Source organism: Prionailurus viverrinus, chromosome A2, assembly GCF_022837055.1.
Source record: "Prionailurus viverrinus isolate Anna chromosome A2, UM_Priviv_1.0, whole genome shotgun sequence".
Classification (NCBI taxonomy): Eukaryota; Metazoa; Chordata; class Mammalia; order Carnivora; family Felidae; genus Prionailurus; species Prionailurus viverrinus.
This window is the reverse complement of record NC_062562.1, coordinates 108,043,542-108,071,273: the sequence shown is the minus strand read 5'-3', so window position 1 is coordinate 108,071,273 and position 27,732 is coordinate 108,043,542. Positions and strand designations below refer to the sequence as shown.

Below are 27,732 nucleotides of genomic sequence, written 5' to 3'. Positions count from 1 at the left end.
CTGAGTTTGATAGAATTTGGTGAATGGTGTACACGGTCTGCAAGGACAGAAAATGATAGTAACAACAGTAATGGTATTTAATAATTTCATTTAGTATCTTGACCTTCTTGTAAGGAATTCAAGAGATTCAGGAGCATCTTAGTATTTCATTTTACTTCAGTCTGAACAATATAGATGTAATTAAATGCCTATTAGAGAAATAGCTATTATGATATTATATAGTTTTACTTAGAAGAATACATCATAATTATAATTGTTATGAAAAATGTGATTTAACTCAAACTTAAGATTATTATAGCAAATAACTATAGTGCTTGTTATAAATAAATACCATAATACAGTTTTAATATTTTAGCACCTTTCTATGAGATCAAAATCACTCATATTTTATGGAAGATGAATAAACAAGATAATAATATAATTAAGTCCGATGATAATATAATTAAGTCCTTAAAAAAGTTTATCTTTTAAATTTTGCTAGCTGTGACATACAAAAATACACTAATGTAAATTATAAGGTGTAAGTAGTCCTCAACTGAAGTCTTAAAATAACACCAATAACTTACCTTTAAGTAATTGTTCTTTCCCACCCCATTCCATCCCATTCCTCTGCCTCCTTTAAGACCCCCTATCATGAAATTTGAATATTCCTACTACTAAGCAAGGGTTAACATTCTTTCCAAGTTTGTATTTGTCAGGCTTTTCCACTCAAGAAGAGCGTTTTCTCTTTATTTATTCATTTACTTCTTTCTGGAATTGTTCTAAGGATAAAATTTTCAAAGGCGAGGCAAGCATGTCCCCTTTCTTAGGGAGTGCTCGGTTTGCCAGGTCATTATGATGGTTTGGGACATGCTGTTGAACTGTTGACATTAGACAAGAATGTGTGCGTTGCTATAGTATCCGAGATGTGTTAGCGGATCTCATTCCACTAGAGCACATGTGTTTTTCTAGACTCTTGGGCGATCTTGGAGAAAGTCAGGGATGAAATAACAGATTGTCTTCAAATGCCTCAGTCCAGCTCTGAATTTTATTGGCACTTGCATATTCCACTGTTTATTTCATTAAGTGAAATCTGTTTCTTTTGCGTCCTGCGCAGAACGTGAAGGATGACGGACAGCATGTGTGGCGACTCAAACACTTTAACAAACCTGCCTACTGCAATCTTTGCCTGAACATGCTGATTGGTGTGGGGAAGCAGGGCCTCTGCTGTTCCTGTGAGTATATTTACTTTGCCTGGACGTCATCACCTGGAGGAAAGGTTGATTTCATGGAATAGTCCTATTTGTAGATTGAGACCTAAGAAATGATTCTGACCTTTCCTGTACCTAGGATTCATGTTTCCCTGCAATATGTTCCTAGATGTTTAGGTCTCTCTGGTTTTATCTTTCTTCACTTTTGAGAAACCTTCCCCTTGGAAAAGAACAAAGGACATTTTCCAATTGAGTAGCCATTTTCTTTCCATTGTAGTTTGATTTATGTATGATTCCCATTTCTTCTGGGACTATTATGAAAATTCCCACTGGCTTCTCATATTTTTATCTTACTCATATTTGCCCTTTTTTTCCAAGTTAGCCACTTAATTCACATTGTCTTCCTATCATGAGACATTTCTTTTAGGTCTTTTAAAAACAATTAAATTAATTGATTACTAATTTGCATTCAAATTAAGGATACAAACTAATCTTAAAGCTCAGGCAAGTAATTTTTAATGCTAGCATGAGGAAAACCTTCATATATGATTAATGTATATTGGGAACCAAAGGGTTGCCACTTCATGAGTTGTGGCCATTATTTCCATTACAGTACACTTAACTTACAATTTCCGTTTTTTTTCTGTTGAGTGAGTACTGCCCATTAGAGTTTTCTGGTAGTATAGATAAGAATTTATTAACAAGTCACCTGAGTATTTTTAAATTTTTTTTTCAACGTTTATTTATTTTTGGGACAGAGAGAGACAGAGCTTGAATGGGGGAGGGGCAGAGAGAGAGGGAGACACAGAATCGGAAACAGGCTCCAGGCTCCGAGCCATCAGCCCAGAGCCTGACGCGGGGCTCAAACTCCCGGACCGCGAGATCGTGACCTGGCTGAAGTCGGACGCTTAACCGACTGCGCCACCCAGGCGCCCCCTGAGTATTTTTAAATACACAATATTTATGCCTGAGAAATGTTTACATTTTCTTTTGTCCCTGTTAAAACAGAGGAATAATGTGTCCTAATCAATCAATATGCCATTCTCTTAGTCCAACAATTTGTCCAACCATCTCCTTTTCTGCTATGTATGGAGTTACTGAAAACTGTCAAGTACTTTTTTATGTTTATTTATTTATTTTTGAGAGAGAGAGAACCAGAGAGAGAGAGCTAGCATGTGACCAGGGATGGGAGAACAGAGTGAGAGAGGGAAAGAGAGAATCCCAAGCAGGCTCCATGCTGTCAGTGCAGAGCCCAATATGGGGCTTGAACCCATTAACAGCGCGATCATGACCTGAACCAAAATCAAGAGTTGGATGCTCAACCAACTGAGCCACACAGGTATCCCAGAAACTGTCAAGTTTATTAAACACATCCCATTTTTTTGTGCATGTATATTAAATCTAATTTCTTACTTGGCTTCCATACAGCCCTGCTGGCTTCCGATACTATTTTTAGGTAGCAGCATCTTTGGTACTATATCTGAGAACTGACTTCCTCTTACGTGTCCCATTTGACATAAAAACCATGTTTTAATACCACGTTTAAGTGATATTAATACAGTTATGTGAAATTGGCTTATGTCACTTCAGAGGGCAGTTTCTAGTGGCCACATTTGAGAGGCTAGTTATGCTAGAACATACTTTATGTACAAAGGAAGTAATCTGTTTTTAAACTTTACTTTTTAAAGTTCACTTATTTGTTTTGAGAGAGAAAGAGAGCATGCGTGGTAGAGAGGAAGAGAGAGAGGAGACAGACTGAATCCCAAGTAGGCTCCACACTGTCAGTTTGGAGCCCGATACGGGGCTCTCAAACTCATGAACTGTGAGATCATGACCTGAGCCGAAGTCAAGAGCCTGCTGCTTAACTGACTGAGCCAACAAAGTGCCCCTAAACTTTGTTACTTTTAAGGAAAAGGATTTTTCATGGTAGACTCTACTGATGGGAGCATATGAAACAAAATGATAATTCATTGTGAGTGCTGTCAAAGAGAGAGTGAGAATTTTGCTCACAAATTTTAACTGAGCAGTGTGACAAATGTAATACTCAACATTGTTACCAATATGGAAAAGAAGAAAAAGTGTGATTTCGTCTTCAAAGTCACCAAAGGAAATAAAAATTGTGGATATTTTAAAACAGTTTTACTATATAAATATGTGAATTTAGTATTGTTCATTCCAATTCTACATAGTGGTTTGTTTTTGCCTTATTGAGAGGACTACACAGTAATTTTTTAGTTTTTATTCTCTATATTTATACATTTAGAGCTCTTTTAGAATAGGTTGTTCCTTTTGGACAAGCAGTGCCATGATGGCAAGTGAGGGATAAACTTATTCTGAAGGCCTGGCATGTATGATGAAATCTATTCTCTGGAAATGGACTAATCAGCCATTTAAGGTTTAGATAAATCAATAGAGAAAATAGCATAAACTCGTGGGCTTTTATTTCCATGCCCTCCAGCTGCTCTCATGCCTATACTTTGTAAAATATAGATCTCTTCCTTCTAGCAAATGACACCAAGCCATTTGGCAGTCATCAATTTGTCTTTAATATTTCTGTCATCTGGGAATTATTGTGAAAAATTTGAGTGAGGCCTGATTTAATTAAGCATTTCCTGCTATGCCATGACAGAGGAGTCTTGGTTTTTCACATGCATAATATTTCCTGTACTAATTGGCCTTTTGTATTCCATGGTAAAAACAGTCAACTTAGACTTTTTCTTGATGTAGCTGATTGGATTGATTAGGGGGCAGTGGATATAGAATGAGGTTCTGTTAATGTCGTTCTTTCCCTATACAATTGCACTCGGGACCAGCATTAACTCTGAATGTGTATACATGTTTCTTTTCAGTTTGCAAGTACACAGTGCATGAGCGTTGTGTGGCTAGAGCGCCGCCTTCTTGCATCAAGACGTATGTGAAGTCCAAGAAGAACACTGATGTAAGTGTGTAGCTGTACTTGCTCTCTTAGGGTGATGTTGAGGTATGCCTCCTCTTAATCACAATGTTCTTTTCTTATTCTAGGTCATGCACCATTACTGGGTTGAAGGTAACTGCCCAACCAAGTGTGATAAGTGCCACAAGACGGTTAAATGTTACCAGGGTCTGACAGGACTGCATTGTGTTTGGTGTCAGATCACAGTGAGTAACATTGGAAAACAAATCTCTAGCATTCACTCAAAATGACGACACTCCAAGAATTTTATCCTGGGTGATGATCCAGAATTTTAGACTAACTTAGCATAAAACCATGGAAGCTTCTTATCCCATGTGGCTCTCAAAGGGATAAGTGTCAGAGTCAGATTTGTCCTCATAGAATCCAGAATTTTAGAACTACTGACATTCTTAGAGAATTTACCATTATGTAGATTCCAGCTATGTTCCAGGGAGCTCTGGGGGTTACCAGGAAGGTAATGAAAAGCCATGGCTAGGGGTGGGCACTGTGTGTTGGGTATAGTCTGTGTAGAACTCCGCTCTCCCTCCATCCCCAGTGCTATTTTGGAAGAAATTTGTTTTACATGTTGTAAGTATATTTTAATCACAGAATCTATGGGCTTAAAAAAGGTAAAAAGATGAAAAAAACTTAATTATATAATGAAGATCCAAGACCAAGAAACATAGCAAATTGATGTTGACCACATGGCTAGGTAGACAAGCAAGTGGGTCGATATTTTAGTTCTCGATGCTTCTAAGAACTTATTTCGTGCTTCTTCACAATATGTTTTTGCCTTGTTTCTTCACTTATATCATGATTTGAGGGATACAGTTTTACATGTGGCATTTACATATAATATTTATAGGTGTAAACTCTAGTCATTATAATGATACTGAGAGTTGACAAAGAAGAGGTAAATTGTTTTTTTCTGGGAACTTTTAGGATTCTACTTGGTTTGTATAATTATGAAAACCTGGTTCAAATGAATTCTGGAATAAATGATTTTAGATGATATTGATACTATTTTTGTGCTTAATTTTTGGACATTAGTGGGGTGCCTAGGTGGCTCAGTCATTTAAGCATCCGACTCTTGATTTCTCCCAGTTCGTGAGATCAAGTCCCACACTGGGCTCTCTGCTGACAGTGAAAAGACTTCTTGGGACTCTGTCTCTCTCTCCCTGTCTTTCTGCCCCTCCCCAGCTTACACTCGTGAGTGCTCTTTCTCTCTCTCAAAATAAATAAATAAATAAACATTAAAACATGATTTCTGAGAATTAGATAGAATGCCATTTTTATGGCATAGTACAAAAATATTTATGGAATTGTTTCCCCTCCCACACATAACATTTTGACTTTGTTTTTCCAGCTAATGCACGAGTGCTCTTGTTAGAGGAGAAATTGTTCTTGCTCTTGTGCAACTAAAACAGTAGAGGGCACTGTTCCAGTTAAGTACATTTTTCTGTAGTGCCCCTGATCACCATACCCCACAAACCATTTATGATTTTTCTTAAGCACACATATGCATAACACACAGGATAATGAGAAAAACAAACTGTGACTTGCATTTCAAAAATACAATTACGTACTTTTTTAAATGAACACATTTTCTTCAATCATTTTCAGCTATTACTCAGTTAAATTACATTTACATTTGAAATTTCCTCAATTATGAAAGACAGTTTTATACTTTTGAAGTGTTTGGTTATTATAATAAAATGTGTAACAATGATTTAAATTACTCATATGGATTACCTAAACATGTTAAATCCTCAGTTTTAAGAAGACCACACTATTTCGTTTTAGAAAATTTGTGCACATTATATAATAATTTTTGTTTGCTAAGCATCTATAAAATATGCAGTTTTTGGTTCAGATCTTATAGAAGCCTGTTTTGATTATTTTTCCCTTAATAGTGTATCTTTCATTAGTTATATCTTGACTTAAACTGAATTAGGGGTGCCTGGGTGGCCTAGTCGGTTGAGCGTCCGACTTCGGCTTGGGTCATCATCTCACAGCTGGTGAGTTCGAGCCCCACGTTGGCCTCTGTGCTGACAGCTCAGAGCTTGGAGCCTGCTTTGGATTCTGTGGCTCCCTCTCTCTCTTCCCCTAACCCACTTGCATTCTGTCTCTCTCTCCAAAATAAATAAACATTAAATTTTTTTTTTAATATAGAAAAAAAAATAAAATAAACTGAATTGGGACAATATCAGAATTTATTTCTTCTTTATATTTCAAGTTATTTCCTCATTCTTCATAAATTTCAAATGTAATGTCTTAGGTTTGTTTTTCTTCTCTTTTTCAATTTATTTAAATTAATATCTTTTAAATGTGTACTCATCTTAAACATGCATTGCTAAATATAAAACATGCATTGCTAATACAAAAGCTTTTGAGCTTCCGGAATTTTCTTTATTTAGCTCATTTCTTCCTTTCATTTTTTAATCTCCATGAAGTGTCCTCTCCTTTCCATTCTATGGAAATGACTCATATCAAAGTTACCATTGGAAATAGTCTGTTATTTCTATTTCATGAATCTTGAAATTATTTTCTTGTTTTCTATCCCATTTTGTTTCCCCACCTTTCTTCCTTATGTTTTAATGTCCCTCTCATCTATGGCTCCACAAATCTGCATTGCTACCCCAACCACTTATTAGTCACACATTTACATTTGATCTGAATGTTGGCCCCAATCTTGTAAGAAATTGGGCCTTGCTTTTGTAGGAAAGAGGGTGTTCCCTCTGAAGAAACTATATACTTTTTCAAGTCTCAGGATTTCGTGTCCAAATCAATTCAGACAATAAACCCCTGACATCTTAAGTAAAGATCAGTGCATATATGAAGATTACTTTGTCACTCTGGCAGGGCACAATATAACCTATAAATGTCTTCAAACCCTTTAATTCTGGGTCACTTGGGTGTCTCAATAGGTTGAGTGTCCCACTCTTGATTTTGACTCAGGTTGTGATCCCAGGGTCATGGGATCAGACCCAGAGTTGGGCTCTGTGCTGAGCATAGAACCTGCTTGGGATTCTCTCTCTCTCTCTCTCTCTCTCTCTCTCTCTCTCTCTCTCTCTCTCTCATTTTGCCCCTCTCCCCCTGATCTCTATCTCTCTAAAATAAATAAAATGAAAAAAAATCCTTTAGTTCTACTTAAGAAATAAAGGAGCAGTGAGGGGTTAAAGGCAGAGTAAAAAAAAAAAAAAATGGCTGCCCTCTTACTAAGCTCTGCTAAGTCCTGAGGCTTCTGGAGAACCTCAGCCTTATTTTTCACACACCATGATCTCTAAAGGTCATTCGGGTATTTCGTTTATGAAACAAAATTCCACAATTTTTAAAAAAAGTTGTCATCTATCCAAAAGAATATGTAGCCCTCTCAAAAGTAAGTTCAGCCTTTTCTGCACTTTTGGATTTTTAATTATGAGCAATTTTAAGGACATATTTATTAATTTAATGATGCTGTACCTAGGTTAAACAGAACATATTTACCTCAGAATATTTATATATTTACTGCAATATATAGTTTCTTCTTGAACCATTGTATAAAGACTTTAGTATTAAATTGATTTTATACCAGTTCTTAACTGGTGCTTACCTACTACTACTCATTGCCTTTAAACAGACTGAATCTACTTTCTTATGTCTATGCTTCCCAGAAAGTTCTATTAATATAGCACATAGCTAGCAGAAGTTGTGAAAGAGATGGGCTGTGGCCTCATCAGTGCTGAGTTTTAGGGAGACTTACCTGAATGGAGTCTGTGGGAAATAGATTGCAGAGAGAAACAAAGAGCATGAAACTTCATTTCACAGGTTTCCCAAATGCCATTATTTCTTTTATGTTTACTTTTAGAAATGGGTTGAGTCTTCTAAGGCCAATCAGATAGATTCTTAACATGATCGCTGTCCAACAACTAAGATAGCAGTTGTATAATCTTGGGCTAGATATATAAGAAGTTGTGGGCAGTTTCCTAATTTGTAAAATAGAGTTAATGGATATGCACCTTATAGGATTGTTGTAAGAATTAAATGAGTAAAAAAAAAATCTCTGTAGGTGTGTTTAGGGCAAGACCTCACACATAATAAGTGCTCAGTAATTGACAATTATTAACATAATGAAATCTAGGCAAAATATCATAGGGTCACAAAATCCAACCCCTGGTTCACAGAGGGCACTCCATGATTATTACTCATGCCCTTTCTCTTTCACCTCTGGAAGGATCTAGTTGCCCAGACTAAATCAGACTAGTATCTGCATATTCTAAAATCATCCAGAACCATGTGGTCCTGAATCTCACTAAATCCTAGACTAAGCTGATTTATTTATATTCACAAAAAGCACCAATTCCAGCTCTCTCTTTTCTGTCAGCCATGGCATCATCATGCTTGCAGTCATTGGAAATAAAGTTATAAATCAGTTTCTTTTATTCTTGTCTTTCACCTTTCTCTCATATAGTCAACCTATCACTGAGCCTTGACATTTTTTCCTTAAAATATCTCTCTCGGATTTGAGTTTTTGTATCCATCATTCACAGCCCAAGTGCAAACTCTTAGCACCTCTCAACTAGATTAGAGTCAGAATCTCTTGGCTTATCTCCCTAACAGAAGGTACTTTTCCTATAATGCAGGCTGCAAACCACCTCCAGAATCATCTTCTGAAAATACTAGTTTGTTATCATATGCCACCTTCAGCACCCTATAATAGTTCTGTGATAATAAATGCAGCCCTCACTTCCTTTTACCCGACCTGGTTTTCATTTCCTCAAATATCAGCCCCAAACCCAAGCACATGACGTATATGTTATTCCTTTCTACACACAGCCCCTGCTGTAGTCGTGCATAGCTGTGGGCAGTCCCTTGGGAGGGCCATGCTTCCCCCTTACCTGTTATTTTGCTTACTCTATTCCCTTGACTGTACCCACCTTGAATTCTAATTGCCCCTCAAAAACCAAATTAAGTTCCATATATTCCTTGAAATTTCCCTTGACACTAATCATTCTCTCTCTCCTTTTTAAAAATACTTTCTATACATTGAGTCAATACCAAAATGAAAGACTAAATGCTCTCCAGTGGTTTCAGGTCTACGTACTGAAGTTGTACACACTGCCAGACTACAATGTGATTGAGCTCCTGGTCAAAAATAGACACTTCTACCTAATCACCTGAAGTACTTAACAGAGAATTGAGGTTAGAGAAGGTCCTCAATAAGTTAACCTAATCACTGATATACTCGTCTTCTTAATGTTAAATATTGAATTTTAAGTGCACATCCTAAATTCTGTTTTTTTTAGAAAGATCATCCTATAATACCTAAATCTGCATCAACTATGCAAGTAAGTTTACACAAATACTAAAGGTAAAAACTCATTTTAATACTTCCTTTTTAGTCAGCAGTTGTGGCTTCTTGAAATGATAGTTTTTGCCATATTGTAGATTGTAAACTCTTAGAAAATAGAGTTTTATCTCCTGTTGCAAACCTTACGTGAAAAAATAAAAACAGAAAACTCCTAAGTAGGAATAGTGTAAACTATCTTCTAGCATTTATGAAACTGTTTTATTACATTTTTATAATTCAATCAGTCATACTAAATATGTTCATTGATTCTCTCTTCCTTCTCTTGTTTACATTCTCTGATCCCAAGATCCCACTATTTATACGTTTTCATTTCTGTTGAGAGTTTATTTCCTTGACATTCTATTTAAAACAAGTTGTAATTTGCTCCTCATTGTAGCTAAATGTCCCTGGTCAGGTAGAGCTCCCCAGGATAGGAGGGTGATATATTTCATTTGAACTTGACTAAAGAAAGCCTATATTGTGGCTATGAATTATTTACTTTTGGTATCATGAATGCTACTACATTATTAGAATATTAGGCCACCAGCAGTAGTGTTTAAAGGTTTCCAATACCTTTCCAACAGGAATATTTATGCTTTAGGAAAAGCTTGCATTAAAGCAGCAACCTGCACTTGCAAAATGTTAGAGATAAAAGGGTGTGTAAACCAACAGTGTTTTTGTAAATCAGGTCCCTTAGTTTTGCTTTGGAAGAATGACTTACTTCTCTTCTTTTCCTCCAAATTAAAATGAAAATATATTTCCTATTTTTCCTCCTTTGACTTCTTAAATTCCAAAGCTTTCTTTTCAATAGAGTACCCCAACTCTTTTCTCAACTCTTCCCTGTAAATACACACACACACACACACACACACACACACACACACACGTGTGTACACACTCACACACACATACAAACTCTCACGTTTTCTTTTTCTTCCTAACTTGAGACAGCTTTTCCCAATAAACATAGATCTGGCTGTAAATTAGGTGCTATTGGAAATTGTCATAAACTCTAAAATTATTTCCAAATCTTTAATTCACTTCCAGGAAAAGCTGGTTCGTATTTTATGAATTTTGTAGATAAAGGTCTGATTCCCTTAACTCTAATGGGAATTTCTGTATATATAATAAAATGACCTATGCGTTACTCTTAGAAAAAATTGCAAACACAACCATAAACACACATAAAAACATTTAAAAGAAGGTAACAATTTCCTATCTCTGGGCTCTATTGGCCATTTTATTGAAGACCTGGGATTCATCAATGCTCTAGTTTATTTGTATTCTTGATGAGGATTTTTGTATTTACACTTTTGGTGATTTGGGATCTGGGTTATCTTTAAGACAATTTTCAGTCTTCAGCAACTTATTGACACTGAAAAGAACTCAGCTGTGTCTTTTACTGATATGCTTGTCTGTAAAATGTCATGGTGACAAGTTTAAGCAAATTGTTTTTGTTGCTGATTATGCTCGCTTTTTTCATTTTTAAGATTGTATTGAAAAATAACATACATGCAGGAGAGTTTAAATGTCCTAAGGGTAGAGCTCAATGAATTTTGCACAAATGAACGCTCCATGTAACAAGAATCTGATCAAGAAATAGAACATTACCAGTAACCTAAGATTTTGTGTGAAGGGAAGGAAGGAAATTTTAAATTCTTTCATATCCTATTTTCTGGACATTTACTGTTTTTTAATAGACTTTTTATTTTTAGAGTAGTTTAAGGTTCACAGCAAAAAAATGTTCACTTTTAATCTTGATAAATAGTGCTGAGAACTATGTATTATTATTATTATTATATTTGGCTTTCACATTTTATCCCTTGTCCTCAAGTGTATCTCTGAGCAATACAGTGAATAAACTAGATCTGTTGTACAAATTTGACTTACAGCTTTTAGAATGATGAGAATGATCAGCAGTTCCAACATGGTGTCCTCAGTTTTGACACTTTTGGCTTCATACAATGTCATGGTGTCTATGGCCACCCAAATATATTTAGCAGCTGTAGGATTCCAGTCTTTAAAAAAGGTGTAAGGCATCATTGCACATTATTAGTTAATATAGACTTTTGGGGTAGGAGAATTTTCTTGCACTCTGTGTCCCTGTTTCACTGACGATCATATAGTTACCAGCTTTCTCATAGTCTCTGTTATTGGCCTATGTTCCTGCAGGATTCTACCTCACAGCTGACTCGATAAACCTCAATGATATGAGCCATGTGACAGGCAAACTGAAAAAAAAAACCCTTACTAGCTTTATTTAGCACTTCTACTCTGAAATCTCCAACCCCAGATATGAAGAGTTATTCCCTGTACATACATTCTGTTGAGCTCATCACTGTGATTCTACTGGAGTCCTTAGTTCTTTCTTTTTGATGGAAAACAGGTAAGAAAGAAAGAAAGAAAGAGAGAGAGAGAGAGAGAGAGAGAGAAAGAAAGAAAGAAAGAAAGGAAGAAAGAAAGAAAGAAAAGGAAAAAGAAAGAAAAAACGTGTCGTTAAGTTTATGTTTGCCATCTCTTCTTACATCTGGTAACCCTCAAATAATTATACAGAAAGCTCACTTGTCCTTTACCAGATCAGTTGCAAATTGTTGGAAGCACATGGAATGCAGGTATGGAGGAGGCTGAGGCCTTCAGATAGCACATCTGTGGTCAGTGCTGGCAAGAGATTAGGAGTGCCCTGCCCCTCTGTCCTTCAGAGTCACGTGTGAGGCTTTACAAACTTCAGTCAAGAGTAAAAATTCAGTGCTTTCTCATTCTGTACACACAAGGATTTTTATTATAGATCTTATCTCTACAAAATAGAGGCTTCTGAGAGTCTGCATTCTCAGTTTTAAAGAGGTTGTGCAGGATCAAAACACAAGAGCTTTTTGCTGTGACACCCTACTAACACATGAGTGTTAAGACTCATCGTTTGTGTTTGGTTTGGGTTCAGTTTTCATAGTGATGGATATATTAGTTTCCTAAGACTGCCATAACAAAATGCCACAAAATGAGTAGCGTAAAACAACAGAAATGTATTCTCTCATAGAGGCTAGAAATTTGAAATCAAGATGTCAGCAGAATAATACTCCCTGTGAAGGCTGTTTGGGAGAATGCTTTCTTGCCTCTTCCTAGCTTCTGGTGATTGCCTTCCATCCTTGGTGTTCCTCGGCTTATAACTGCATCACCAAATTTCTACCTCTTTTGCCACATGGCCTCTTCCCTCCATCGCTGTCCCTCTATGTCCAGATTTTTCTCTCCTTATGAAGTCACCAGTTATTGGATTAAGGCTACTCTTACTCCATTAAACTTCATCTGACCTTGAATACATCTACAGAGATCTCTCCAAATCAGCTCACATTCACAGGTATCAAGAATTAGGACTTCAACACATCTTTTGAGGAAACCATTGTCCATTAAGTCCACATCCAAAATTCCAGGGCCATGATTTATTACAAGGAAATTGACCAAGTCCAATAATTTAATAATATATTTCACCAGTCACTAGTTCTAATTTGAAGTAACTATGCATTTTCATTTGCCAAATTAGAATACCCATTTATTTAGTTCTATTTTACATGTAGCTTGACCTTCTTTATCTTCAACATCTCTTACTTTTTGACAAAGATCCGCAATGCTTGTTAAGAAGATTAAGCCACTTTTGGGAAGGGGTTTACATGTCACTGAGAAGCAGAGCTGCTAATGATGGATGAATGTATAAAGGGTCTTTCATTTCATATAATGTGGCCTGATGTGCAGTAATTACAGTCCAAGTAGTCTTAAGTCAGGCAAGGAGGTAGTATGACAGATATTTTAGATTCAAGGGCAACAGAAATACACCTTCAGTAGATTTCTGTCACCGACTGTAAATCAATACTCTTTAGTTGTTTATGTTTGATTGCTAATTAACTGCTTACAAAGGTAAGTTTGTTTTTGAAATTAATGTAGCCATGACTTAAATGGAGTGACTTTTGGTCCCAAACTGAAAAAGTGATGCAGCTCTACTTTTATTTTGAACTAGGCATGTTGCTTTATTAACATGTATTATTGTTTAAAGTATTAATATTTTATGTTAAATTTTATATTTTAATAATTTTATATTAACTTTGTATGGTGCGGGAGAGGGAGAAATCCCTAGATGCCTTTAGCAAATTTGTATGATTCCAATGATAACTACCACCTCAATTTTAAAAATCACTATTTAATGCACTAGGTTATAACCTTAATTTAAACCTGTGACCAAGATGGATAAAAATATCAGTTTCGTTTCATACATGTTGAAAAGTAAATAACACATTATGTAATTATACGCTAACTTAATGTAGAGCAGATAGATACAATATAAAGATAAATTTTTATCATCATAATCATCTTCTTATATTTATATCCTGCTCCTACTGAGATGAATCTCTGGTTACATTTACATATTGAATTACAAAGTTAAAACTAATGATGGGATCAATTATGCCCCATACTGAGCTGTGCACTTTGGAATGACTTTGAGAAAACAGGAGGGTCAAAAAAAAAAAAAAGCATCCACAGCACACAGTGGTTTCAAGATTATGCTAACAGATAAGCAAAGGAAGGACCGTAGTAGACAACAATTTGTGTTTGTCAAAGAAATCAGGTTTTTATTGGTGTAAAGCCTAAAGTATATTTTGAATATAAATATTTCTGAGAATTAGAAAATATATAGGCTGGGTCACAGAAGTTGCTAAATGGTTTATTTAAGGTAGATGTATAAAAGCAAATGTAATATGAATCGCTTTATGGTCATCTTAATTGTTCTTGTAATTCCTTTGATGTATTGTTAGTGTATTTGCTGTATCTCAGTTGAAATACCTGCTGTACGTTTGCTCTTGTCATGCCAGAGTTGATAGTGTCCTCTTTCTGCTTTCCTAGCTGCATAATAAATGTGCTTCTCATCTCAAACCTGAATGTGACTGCGGACCTCTGAAGGACCATATTTTACCACCCACAACAATCTGTCCAGTAGTACTGGTGAGTTTTTCCTTCTCATCATCCTGCTATAACTTGGGGTCTCTATGACTGACTGGTACACTATACCACTAAATGCTTCCAGAGCTAATTTTCCATTGATCAAGGCAGAGCTCTATAGATCTAAAAGACCTCATTACTGCGGAGTAGACACCTTTGCCCACTATATTTCCTTTTCTCTTCATGGCACAATAAACGTTTTAGTAAGGTATGCTCTAACTGAAGCTGACTAAGGCTTTATCACTTAGTCATGCTGTACTTACCAGAAATTGTATAGGCAGAACACTTCTACATTTTACATGTTTTATAGATCTAGCTTCCCAGAATAATGAAGTTATTCTTATGGGCAATTTTGCTGGGGATGCATATTATATATCTGAAACGTTGAGTTCTCTTATCTAGGTCAGAGGCTACCTAGAATGAGGACACATACCCTGAAGAAAGTTATGCACTGCCATTAGGTGTATTTTATTTTTTATTAGTGAACAATAAATTTAACTATCTGCAAAATACTTAATTAAATAAATGTGCAAGTGGAAAATGTGTTAAGTGAGGTAACCCAGAAAAAAAGCAAACCTTGATGGAGAAGCAGATATTTAAAGATAATATTCATTTTACATTTCAAAATCCAAATTGTGTCTAAAGTTTAACACTTATTTTACAAAACATACTATTTTTTTGTATATAATGCAATCTGTATTTTTTAAAAACTATGGAAATTAAGTGGCTGGAACTTGAGCTTGATATAATAAAAATACAACAACTAAAAAATGTTAGACAAATACTTTTCTAAAGGTCAATCTAGAAATTAATCAAATTACTCAATTTGCACCCACTTATGATTCATTTTGTAATTATCTGTAAAATACTGGTTGTATTTTAAATGTCTTTATTTAAAAAAATTATTTAAAACTCCTAATTTTCTCAAACTACAATATAGAGCAAAAGAAAATACCTCCACCTTGCTGAGGATAGCAATAACCGATTCTCAATTTCCTTTCTTTGTGTGTGATTTATTAGACATCCTGTAGCAAATAAGATTAATTAAAAATAATGAATGCCATATAAATATACTTTACATTTTTAGATGAATTGGGGTGTCATTTTATTCTTTTAGAGTGTTATCTTAAAGAGAAAGGACTTGTAGAATTTTTACATGTTTTCATCCTTTTTAAAAAGTATAGTAATTTTACTGGTTTTGTTGCAGATCTCAGATTTTAATTCTGAGAAGAAATTCATTATGTCATCCTACCTTCTAGCTACCTATGTAAAACCCATTCAATTTATTGAAACTGTGGACTACTTCTTTGGTCCACTTATATCAGCCTCTGGTCACATAAAGTTAAGCATGAGATGTATTCTTTTTACCCTCTATCTTTTCTTTCTTTGAGAGAATCAAAGGTAAAGAACATGTGTTACACAAATATTCTTGTCTTTTAGCAATCTTACAAACCCTCTCATTATTTCGTTGTTTTTTTTTAGATACTCTTGATTCTGAAGATTTAATTTCAGTCATGAAATCTTCCTACAGTTTTAATCATCAGTTGTATCTCAACATTTACCATTTTCTCATTTCCTTGGTACTCTCTACTCTGAAATACGTGGGCACTATTGACCTCTTCATCCTTCATGAATGCCTACCTTTCACTGACTTCCATTATACCACATTCTCCTGGTCTTTCTTCTCCTGGTTTCCCTGGAGACTTCCTTTTTTATCTTTCCTGGCTTTCATAACTTCCTCCTGCTCCGTGTTGGTGCATCCCGTGCTCAACTGTCATATGTCACAGCTTTTCACTCTTAACATTCTTCCCAGTGGGATCTTGTTTATTTAGTTGACTTCATTACCATGTTAATTTATATACAGTTCATCCTCCATCCATAGGTTTGCATCTCAAATCTATGAGGCTGCAACTTGAAAGTCCCATGTTGTTTTACATGCCCAATATAGTATTATTATTTAATGTAATAATGATAATTCATATATATTGAACATATATACCATACCAGCTACTATGCTAAACAGGTTAATTCATTAATTCAATAAGTATTTATTGACTGTCTAGTTGATGCCACATAGTATTATAGGCAGGGGGGTAAAACAGTAAAAGCTAAATTAAATCTTTGCTTTTGTGAGGTTTTCATTCCAGCAGTAAACAATGAAATGAGAAAATTATTTCCTACCTGGTTGTATGTTAAATGTAAAAGACAAAACTGAAGCAGGAAAAAAGAAGAAATGTTGGTGCTGCAGTTACGAAAGGGGTGGTCAGGAAAGAGTTCAGTAAGGGGATAGTTGAATGAAGAGTTGAAGAATGTGAGGGAGTCACCCAGGTGACTAACTGGGGATGGAATTTCACAGAGGAGTCACCAAGGAAGAACGAGGAAAGGCTTAGAGGCAGGAGAAAATGGTCATACCTGAAGAGTATCAAGATTAGTGGCTGGGCCTAAGTGAGAAAGAAGAATAGTAGAGGACAAGCTCACAAGTATCACAAAAATTTTCATGTCCTGTGGGGCAATTTAGGCCATTTTAAGATCTTTAGTTTTTATTTCAAGTGAGGTTGGAAGGAATTAGAGGATTTTTGACCAGAAATATGATTTATATTTTAAAAAGAACAATCACACTGGTGAGGGGGAAGCAGTGAACGAAAACATATGTGACACTTCTCTCTTCTCAGAGAAATAGGAAGCTGGGTCGTTGCTGAGAGCAAGGAAGGTATAAACTGTATGAGAAGTTTGTGGATTGGGAAGAAGTTACACAACAGGCACCTAGAAATGTGGGAGCTTAATGGATCAAGGAAATGCCATTTGATTGGCAGGGAACAATGAGCAGCCACTTGTTAATCATCATAGATTTAGAGTAAGACCAGTAAACTTGGATGAGTATACTTCTCTGGTCACATTCAGTCATATTTCTTTAGTTTCAATCTAGCTCCAGGAGTAGAATAGGTATAACCTAGCCTTAACAAGACTGTTTTGCTAAATACGATCCAAATAGAGAGTAACCAAAGAATTGAGACTATATGCAATGGAATGCTTATAAGGATTGGTCATGGAAGTTAAGCTGGGAGGTAAGGGAAGTAAGAACATGAAGAGTGAGGCACAGTAATGGGTGTTAGGAAGAATATCTTATGGATCATAATTGAATCAAAGATTGTTGAAGTCAAGGTTACTGGTGTGAGGTTGTGGGAGCCAGTGGGGTCACAAATGGAGATTATGAAGGGGTTGTGGTTACTGGTAATGATATGTATGAGTTTGTTTAATCCTCATAATGACACTGTGAGATCAATAGTATAACTTTCTCCATTTTGTATGTGAGGAAATTGGGAAACAGAGTTTAAGTAAATTTCCTATGTCACATGGCAACGAAGTAGCAAACCAGAACTGGAACCCAAGAGTGTCACTCCAGAGCTTGTGCACTGAACTCATCATTCTTACCCCTTTTCCAAATCCCGAAATAGGCCTTCTCCTATTTATCTTATCTTGGTGACTAGAACATTCATATCCCAACTTTCCTAAGACAGAAACCTTAGAATTATCATTGCTTCATCTTGAATATCAGATTGGTCATTGGGCAGCCTATTCTAATATTCTTAATCCTTTTCCTTTTCTTCAGCCCAGCCATAACGGCCTCACATGCCACTATCACAAATTGTTCTCCAGGATTGTCCTAATGACATCCTTACTGAATTGCTTCCATTCCATACATTCTTCATTCTGCTTCCCGAATCCACTTGTGAAAATGCAGTATAATATTTTAATTCCAAACTATCTAGCATGGTGAGCAAGGCTTTAACTAGATCAACTCATTCAGCCCTTCATATGCCAATTACTCACTAGAAATCAAGGATGATTTGAACTACTGTAGTTCTCTTAAGTACACCTGCTCTTTAAAGCCTTCGAAGTTTTGTGTATCTTAATAAACCAGCCTGAATCACTTTGCTTTAAAATTTCCCCCAACTTGCTAAGTGGAAATTAAAGGTTACGTTCTTGTCATGGAATAGATCCTATTAAACCCATTAACTATCTAAATACTGATACTTTAAACAAATTAATGCAGTTGTTCTGCCCATAAAATTGCTTAATTTTTTCTGACTGATGGGCTTTGAGACTTTTCAGTTTTTAAGCTCTCATTTTATATCCCAGGTTAATTCCACACCACATCACCTGATGTAAAATTATAAACTTTTACTTAAAGAAAATCATTAGTCTTTTTTAATGTTTATTTATTTATTTTGAGAAAGAGAGCACAAGTGGTGGGGGGGAGCAGAGAGAAAGAGGGGGAGAAAGAGAGAGAACCGTAAGCAGGTTCCATGCTCAGTGTGGAGCCTGATGTGGGGCTTGATCCCACAACCACGAGATCATGACCTGAGCCAAAAATCAAGAGTTGGGTGCTTAACCAACTGAGCCACGCAGGTGCCCCCAAAATCATTAGTTTTTCAAAAATAATATAATCTTGTTTTTGTTTTTTTTTCAATAACAATTTCCTTCTTAAAAAATTATGAGACCCATTTTCTCATGCTAATGTCCTCAAAGAAGAACAGGTGAGGTTCAGAATCACTTATTGCAAAATGGCTGTGAATATCTTCTCTATCACATTCCAGGAAATATAAAATGAGGGACTTAAGATACCTATTTTTGTTGAGGTATTTTTTTTTTCCTTTTCCTTGACTGTATGGTTAGGAATTGGTTATTGAATGAGTGGTATAAACAATATGGAGCCCTAATTCCTGGTTGAAACATCTTAATAATATAAGTTCAAGGTCTATAGCAGCAGTTTTTTGATATTTTATAATGTCTTTTTAGGTTTTTTTTTATCTCTTAAAAAATCCTACACCAAATTTCTCAGCCCACTAATTACTCCTCAACACTTGTTACTAACTTTAAGTTAATGATTCAATTGATATGTGTTCACCTCTTTTGCAGATTAGCAAGGTAAGCATCTTTTTTTCACTGGTGGCACGTTTCTATTAGCATATACTACAAATGGCCTCCACACATAATTGGTCTTGATAGTGCCTATTGCCATAAAAATGGATTAAAACCAACTACTCTGAAATTAAAATTGAAATGTAACCAGTAACTCTATACATCAGATATAATCACTGTTTTCTGAGATTGAAATTGGTATCAGGCATATTTTGAAAGTATTATAAAAAACACATAGCTTAAAATTTATATAATTTCGAGATTTTGTCAAGATATTCTATGGCTGTGTTTGCATACTGATAATGCTTTCTTCTAAAAATTTTCCAGCAAAAATGATGACATTAGTGGGCCATTTATTGCCATATTGAAGAAAATTCAGAACTGTTTACAAAAGCAGATTTCTTGAAGGCCTTCCTTCATCCTACCTCCAAGTGATTCTATTCAGTGGAGATTCTTGATAAGCAACTTAATTTCCATAAAAAGCCATTAATTCTTCACAATTGATTGTTAAAATGAGTATTTCTCCTTTGAATAAAATCCTTTAAAAATTCATTCTTGATTCTTGCTATAGATTGCGCTCAGAAATTTCTGTTGTCCAACCTCATAGTGACAATGCAAAATAGAATTGTAATAATTGCATGTAGAACATGGCTTGATAAGCTTGAAATCTATCTTTTATGTTCTAAATTTAACCTCCAACCAAAGACAGACTTGGTCCATTTGTTTTAGTCCGTTACTGATTTGCTATAATTAAATGTGAACTCACCATTATGGCTTCAGCCTATATTGAAAGACATTTTAAAAATCATACAGAACTCCTTATTGTCACAAAAAAAGCTATATTTTTAGAGATGCCTTCATTACCTAACAGAAATCCTTCTCAGTTCTCTTTATCATGGTTTTCTTATCTTTTGGACACTGTGAGTCTTATTACTGTCATGATTTATTTTCTCTCCTTAGGATGCACTAGAGTTAAATGCATGGCCACATTTAACAATGATACACATTTTTATGTTACTTACTTCTATGTGCTAATCCATAACTTTATTGCTAGCTTATCAAATTATAATGGCCTCAGTTAGTACTTTTATTTTTTTAATTATTTTTGATAGTACATAAGTTTGTTAGATCACGGAAATCCATGAAATAGGCGAGTCCCTTTGATTCTTAGAGTAATTTTATAGAGTCAGCTATAAATGTTCTTAATTTTTTTTATAAAATTTATTTTAAGAGAGAGAGAGTGAGAGAGCACAAGTGGGGGAGGGGAAGAGACAGAGGGAGAGAAAAAGAATTCCAGAGAAACTCTGCACTGTCAGCGCTGAGACCAACTTGGGCTTGAACTCACAAAATCTAAGATCAGGACCTGAGCCGAAATCAAGAGTCAGATGCTTAACCGACTGAGCCACTCGGGTGCCCCGAGGGAGCTATAAATTTGACCAACTTCTCTAAAACTGTGGTATAATCCATACATTCATTCCAAGTTTTATATTATTCTTTTATGATCAGGCAAATTGGGTCTCTAGGAGTATACCTGTTTTCCTAATGATTCTTCAGTTTGAGGGAGGCTGTTATTAAATTGATTCACTCTCAACAAAAGAAGACTTAAGATGTCTCATGAGGAAATCGCATTTTAAACTTTATGTTTGAACAGTGAAATGAAGCAGATCATCATAAAAATCATTTTTATTATATTTAGCTCCATGATTAAATTTAGTTTTCTGTATGCATAAAATGATTATTATATATTATTACTTAAAAGCAAGATTTTTATTTTCTTTTTGTAAGACTTTTATTTTCTAAATAAGGGGTTGATTAGTCATTTTCTGTATCTATATATCTATATATATTCTAGTAAAGCTGATAAATTAAAATATAAGAATGATATGGGATTGATTACTTTAAACATGAGTTTATATTAGAAATAAGTATCTGCCCTTTCTATACTATTTTGACTATGTCTTTATTTTAAAATCATTACTGATAATCTATGTGCATTGTTTTCATATACAATAGCTATAGTGCTTGATTCTTTTATGTCTTATCATCCATCTTTTTCTCTCTACTTCCTTCTTTCCATTGCCTTTTTAGGTTACAGAGCTAAAAATTCAGATAAGAATATTTATCTTATTTCCTACAAATTAGACTCTACTGGTCAAGGCAGAAAAGCAGATTACATATTATGGTGTGATAAATATTGACTAATAGGGGCTCTAGAGGACAGACTCTTAATTCATCAGGAGGGTAATTCAAAGAGTAAATGAAAACTTTCTTGAAGAAATGATGCCTGAATTATGAAGAATAAGTAGGGATTTAGCTATCAAATTCAAAGTGAACTCCATCTGAGTAGTCTCAGCAACAAGAGTACAGAGTGAGCTCTTGAAGCTAAGAAATGTTTATTAAGGGTTATGTGTAAAGGTGAGACTTGGAAAGACGGACAAGACAAAGTCTGAGATAGTGAAAAGTCTGGCCTGTCTCATCAAGGAGTTGGGTTTATCTAGTATATATTGGAGACCACAAGATCAGGTTTTAGAAGGAAAATTGTGGTAGCAATGTGATCACAAATAAATATAAACTGGGAGCAGAGGAGATACAATAGAGTACGGGATTATGATATGAACAATCATAAAACACCAACAAAGTAAGAAATTGAGAGCATCAGGAGAGAAAATTTTAGCAGAAAGTGGAATTAGAGGGTTTAATTTGATTTCAGAGTGGATTAGTTCCAGAGGATGGTAAAATCCAGTTTGTAACCATGGATCTGAGAGGCTCACCTGGTGCAGAAGAGAGGTTCACTAGATATCAAGAGGTCAAGTAACTCTTGGGATAGCTTATTGTATGTTGTCCTGAAAATGTCCCAGTGTAATTAAAGGGTCTTGGTGAAATGGTCTCGCTGTATAAGAGTAATGAATATGAATGGTGGGGAGAGGTATTAGATTCCATGAGTTTCAAATGATAAGAGATAGTCTACTCTGGGTCTGAAGGAATGATGATTTGAATGGAAAACCAAGAGATTTCTATAAAAACTATACAACAAAGCACTGGTTGAGAGAATGAGCAACCTCTTTACAGAAATATAGCAGGGAAAATGGCAGTGACTTGGAAAGAAAAAAAGATAATTTGTTTATTTGAAAGGTTCAGAGAGCCCAGCAAAAAGTTTTAAAAATGAGGTGAGATATGGAAAATCAATTTAGGAGAAAGAAGGCAGAAATAAGCATGGGATAGTGATAACCAGAAAGGATAGAAACTAGAAACTTAAGTTTCTAACATGAATTTTGGATCTGTGGGCGAGTTGTTTCCTTCATAGGATTACAGAATAAGAAATGACTTGTGTCCAGAATATAAAAATAATTTATGTATATAAATAATAGGTAACAAACAATGCAATTTAAGAGGGCAAAGACCTAAATAGGCTTTGAATAAAATATATACACACAAATCACCTACAAACATATAAATATATGCATACTATCTTTACTCATTAGGAAAGCACATATTTAAATCTCAGTAGAGAATTCTACACATCCATCAGAATTATTAAGACAATTAAAAATCCTAAGCTTTGCAAAGGATAAGAAACAACTAGATTGTTCATACAATGCATATGGGAGAGTAAATTTGTTCAGCCACTTTTGGATACTGTTTGGTAATATATTCTCTGTATTTGAATCCTGGCTTTTTCACTAATTTTGTGACATGAGGCAAGTTATTAGTATTTTACACATCTGTATTCCATTTAAAAAATGGAATTAAATTAATTAATTCATGAAAATTACTTAAAAGTGTGGTCAGTATAGTTCCTTTGGTATCACATAATATTACTGTTATGAGAAGTATTGTGTTGGAATACTATGATTAAAAAGTAAATTGTAACCAAGGCGCCTGGGTGGCTCAGTCGGTTGAGCATCCAACTTCAGCTCAGGTCATGATATCACAGTTTGTGAGTTCGAGCCCCATGTCAGGCTCTGTGCTGACGGCTCAGAGCCTGGAGCCTGCTTCAGATTCTTTGTCCCCCTCTCTCTCTGCCTCTCCTCCAGTTGTGCTCTGTCTCTCAAAAATAAATAAACGTAAAAAAAATTAAGAAGTAAATTGTAACCTTTTACTATAAAAGAACTATGTATTTGTTAAATAAAATTTATAAAAGCAACTTAAAAATGAAGAGAAAATATTTAAAAATTGTAATATAAATGGAAGAGCTATTAAAAATTTCCTCTTGATCCTTAGATATATATTTTTGACATTTTTGTAACTAAACTTGGTAAATCATGTGACACTTTATTTTTTTTAAGTCTATTTATTTATTTTGACAGAGAGAAAGCACGAGCTGGGGGGAGTGTTAGAGAGAGAGGAGAGAGAAATAATCCCAAGCAGGCCCCACACCAACAGCACAGAGCCCCATGTGGGGTCCAGTCCCATGAACCGTGAGATCGTGACCTGAGCCAAAGTTGGATGGTCAACTGACAGAGCTATGTAGGCTCCCCCAGCTTTCATTTTGAACACCTTGTTTTATACTTAAACTAGTACCATTAAATGTTTATGTTTCTATATACTATGTAACATTGCTATTAACGGCTGTATAATAACTTATTAAATGAAGATACCATAATTTAGTTATAACAATGTTTATGTTTAGTATGTTTCCAATTATTTATTTTGTTTTTATATATAACACCTTAGGGAACACCTTTATGAACCATGCCTTTTCCTGGTCACTGTGTAATCAAAGTATCCTTTTCTTCTCATACTTATTATTTTGTTTCACAGGTGAATCAGATTTCACAGTTGTTTCGTTTTTTTATGTACTATAAACATGATTCTTTTTTTAAGTTTATTTATTTATTTTAAGAAAAAGAGAGATCACGGAGGAACAGAGAGAGAGGGAGAGAGATAATCCCCAGTAGGCTCCATGCTGTCAGCGGGGAGCCCAATGTGAGGCTCAGTCTCACGAACCATGGGATCATGACCTGAGCCAAAATTAAAAGTCACATGCTTAACTGACTGCCCCACCCAGGCATCCCTATAGTATAAGCATATTTCTAAATCAGGAACATAATGATTGGAATGATTTTCCTAAAACCTAAAAAACATGTTTTTTGAATAAACTATTAATTTAAACATTTAAACAGTTAATTTGAGATGATTATTTTATTTTTCAAGAACATATTATTATCAGAATGTATGGTCAAAGTAGTATTCATTGGCAAAAGGTGATATGATAAGAAATTAAGTATATGTTCAGTAGTGTGCCCCTTTTGACCATTTGTGGTCTTTTCTCCCCAGAATACTTCATACTTTTGCTATAATATCCTACATTACCTTAAATAAACTTTTAGGAATGCCAACAAAATAACCAATGAAGCCCGTTAGCTCAGAGACAGGAAAATAAAGGTATTTGGAAAATATAAATTCTAGACATGTTCTTAGACTTAATTCAGAATTTTCCAAGTACCCCTCTTCTTTGTTGTGACTAAAAACTTGGACAACGTGGTGTTTCTAAAGTACCAATCCACGTATCTCTGCATATATCATGCTTGGAGAACCATATGCCTCTGTTACCTTCGCCTCTTCCAATCTTGTTTGCTCTTCTACAATTACAAGAATTCTACTAAATTATGCATTGTAGATATGGTGATTACGTCTTGTGTAGCAGAGAGTATGTTAAATCTGTCCTTAAAGCATGTGTTTAATCAAGTGTTTACTCCTCAGCAATGTCAAAAGTTCTTTTAGAGACTGGAAGTATGGTGTGTGTGTTTTATCCTTACATTCCAACTATTAAGGGTCCTTTCCATACTGTGTCTGTCATTTAACCAGAAACAGTCAATAATGACAATTTCAGTCATAAACATTAGCCAGTTAAAAAGGGAGGGAGATTTTTGAATTCTCTGTGATTCTGAAATTTGGATTTTGAATGCTCTGTAAACTTACTTCCTTTACTAGTTGTAGAGCTCCCAGAAGTCTGGTGGGGAAGTGTGAACAGTTGGCTAGGGATGTGACTTGCTGCACTGAGCTTCAGTTTTTATTTAACATCTTTTCGGCTGCTTCTCCCTTCTTTGCATTTACCTCTTTAACCTTTAACCACACTTACTGAAGTCATCTATTTTCTTGAAATTCTTTATGCAATGTACCATGGGTTTGTGCCTGTGCAATTTTCTTTTTTGTCTAAAGAGTGGGGACAAAGCCCATTGTCAGTGCTCAATAAATGTTTCATCAATGTCATTACTTAATATTCATTTAATTAATATTCATTATAGATCAATTCATAATTGTCATCATAGTAATGATAGGTAAAAAAGAATCTAATTTTTCCATACTTTGAAAATCTAACTCAGACTCAATTTTGTGGTATTATTCATATAAGATAGCTGCTTTTTTTAATTTATTTTTAAAAATATGTAGAATTAAATTCTGAATATTCCCACATTTTTTTGCCAATGTTTTTTTGATTCAATTCCATGGAGGAAAACATTTAAGCACTAAAGATCTGAAATGTTTATAAAATATGTGTACATCCATTTGGGTTGGACATAGTCTTCATGTATTTATATTTTAAAGGGACATAATACAAGAAATGGAAAAGGACTCTGCATCACTAAGTGATGATTCCATCATCTACACTTAAGAGATGAACCATTTATCTGTTACACTGTCTTAGATTGATTTTAGTGGTTTCTGAAGAACCCATCTTTACAGTAGCTTAGGCTATATAATGTATACTATGTGTGATTAAAAGTAAGGGCTAACCTAGAAGAAAAAGTTAATTATGTCGTGGCAAATTATATTTGTTTCTACATAAATGAATATGGTAGATTCTATGTTTAGGATTATAAAAATATTATTTTTATTTTTTTTAAATAGGACTACAAATTTATTCCTACACATTTCTATATTTTATGCCTAACATGTAGCTGTACCTTGATCAAGTTATAATTTTTTAAGGAAACAAACCTGTACTCTGTTAATTTTGTCATGATTTATAGAAAAGCAAAACAAAAGACTAATATGACATAAACAGAAAGTTCAATTAATTGAAAACTGATGGAAATCTAAAGCTTGTAGCCAAAAGTGGGTATTATCTAAAGAAGGAACAAAAAAAAATACTTAAAAGGTAAAAATCTAGGTAACAGACTAACACAAAATAAAGAATATTTTGTATGTGTCTGATTCAAAAGTCAGGCTATGAGATTATGAATTAAGTTATTCTACAACGTATTACCAGTAACATTCAAAGTCAGCCTATTTAAGTATATATTAAGCAGCATTATAAAGCAATAAATTTATGCCAAAATCAAAGTAGACTTAGAAATTCATGTCGCTAATATCTTTAAAAAGTTGACAAAGGTAGTTTTCAGATTTGTCTCAGAGTTTCTTAGTAGCCTTATGAAAAAGCGGGAAATAAAGTGTTGACAATCTTCACAGCATAAAACCAAAGCATTCACTTAGCGGAAACGCTTTTTATTGTTATTGTTGTTACTGAGATCTGAGATTAATTTCTTCCATATGAAATTGTATCAGGCAGGGACTATGCCTCAACAATATTGCTGTAATCATTTAGTAGAGTTTGTTTCCTTTGGTTTTGCTTTTTTATAACAACTGTCAATGCAGAGTGATGGCTTATGGCCAAAGTGCATTTTAGTATAAAGAAGTCTACCTGTTGCAAAAATAAAATAGTAGTAATTCTGCCATAAGAAAAAAGAAACAGGCATAGTAGTTAAAAGTTAGATGGATGTCATACATGAAAATTTATTGTATTGAACGGAAGAAAATGTTAATAGCAATTGTTTTACCTGATAAAGAATACTAAAGAAAACATTTACTTTATAATATACTGATTTAAAAGGAATACCTGAAACTTTAAAAAAAGACATAGAGAAAAATAATACCTTAGCAGAAACTAAAATACATCAGTGTCTACCTAGGGAAAAATCAACATTGAGGACAACTGAATCAGTAATTTGAAGGAGAGGATTAAGACAACCCCCTTTAGTGCAAAGGAGAATGGCAACAAGGTGCTATCCCTAAACAAAAAATTAAAATATTTTCTTAAAGTCTAAATATGCTGAATAAAATCAAATTGAACTAAAAAGAACCTACATTTCTTCAAGTTCACTCATCCACTTAATGCAGTTTCCAGGTATTATTACTATTATTCATGTTTTTTCTTGGCAAAATGATTCTACAGTTTGCCTGGAAGAAGAAACATGCACAAATACGTTATAAATTCTAGGAAAGAATAGTAATAAGTTAAGACCTGTTTGAAGAGACCTTAAGAATATGCTTATTAAAGTTACAGTGATCAAAATAATGTAATACTGGTTCTAGAAGATACTTGGTAGAGAGTCTAAAACTTATTAAATGATATGTCACAGTGTAATATATGATGA

The 27,732-nt window shown here is 34.6% G+C and overlaps 1 protein-coding gene across 6 annotated transcripts in view; it reads left to right on the top strand.

Moving 5' to 3' along the window:
* The window catches only part of DGKB (diacylglycerol kinase beta), a 667,308-nt gene that overhangs the window by 144,459 nt on the left and 495,117 nt on the right, over positions 1-27,732 (top strand). For all 6 annotated transcript variants that reach the window (XM_047848700.1, XM_047848697.1, XM_047848698.1 and 3 more), the window contains 4 exons: positions 1,097-1,214; positions 4,040-4,128; positions 4,212-4,328; positions 14,336-14,434. In XM_047848700.1, the coding sequence (XP_047704656.1) occupies positions 1,097-1,214; positions 4,040-4,128; positions 4,212-4,328; positions 14,336-14,434 (423 nt within the window). The remainder of the gene's footprint in view (positions 1-1,096; positions 1,215-4,039; positions 4,129-4,211; positions 4,329-14,335; positions 14,435-27,732) is intronic.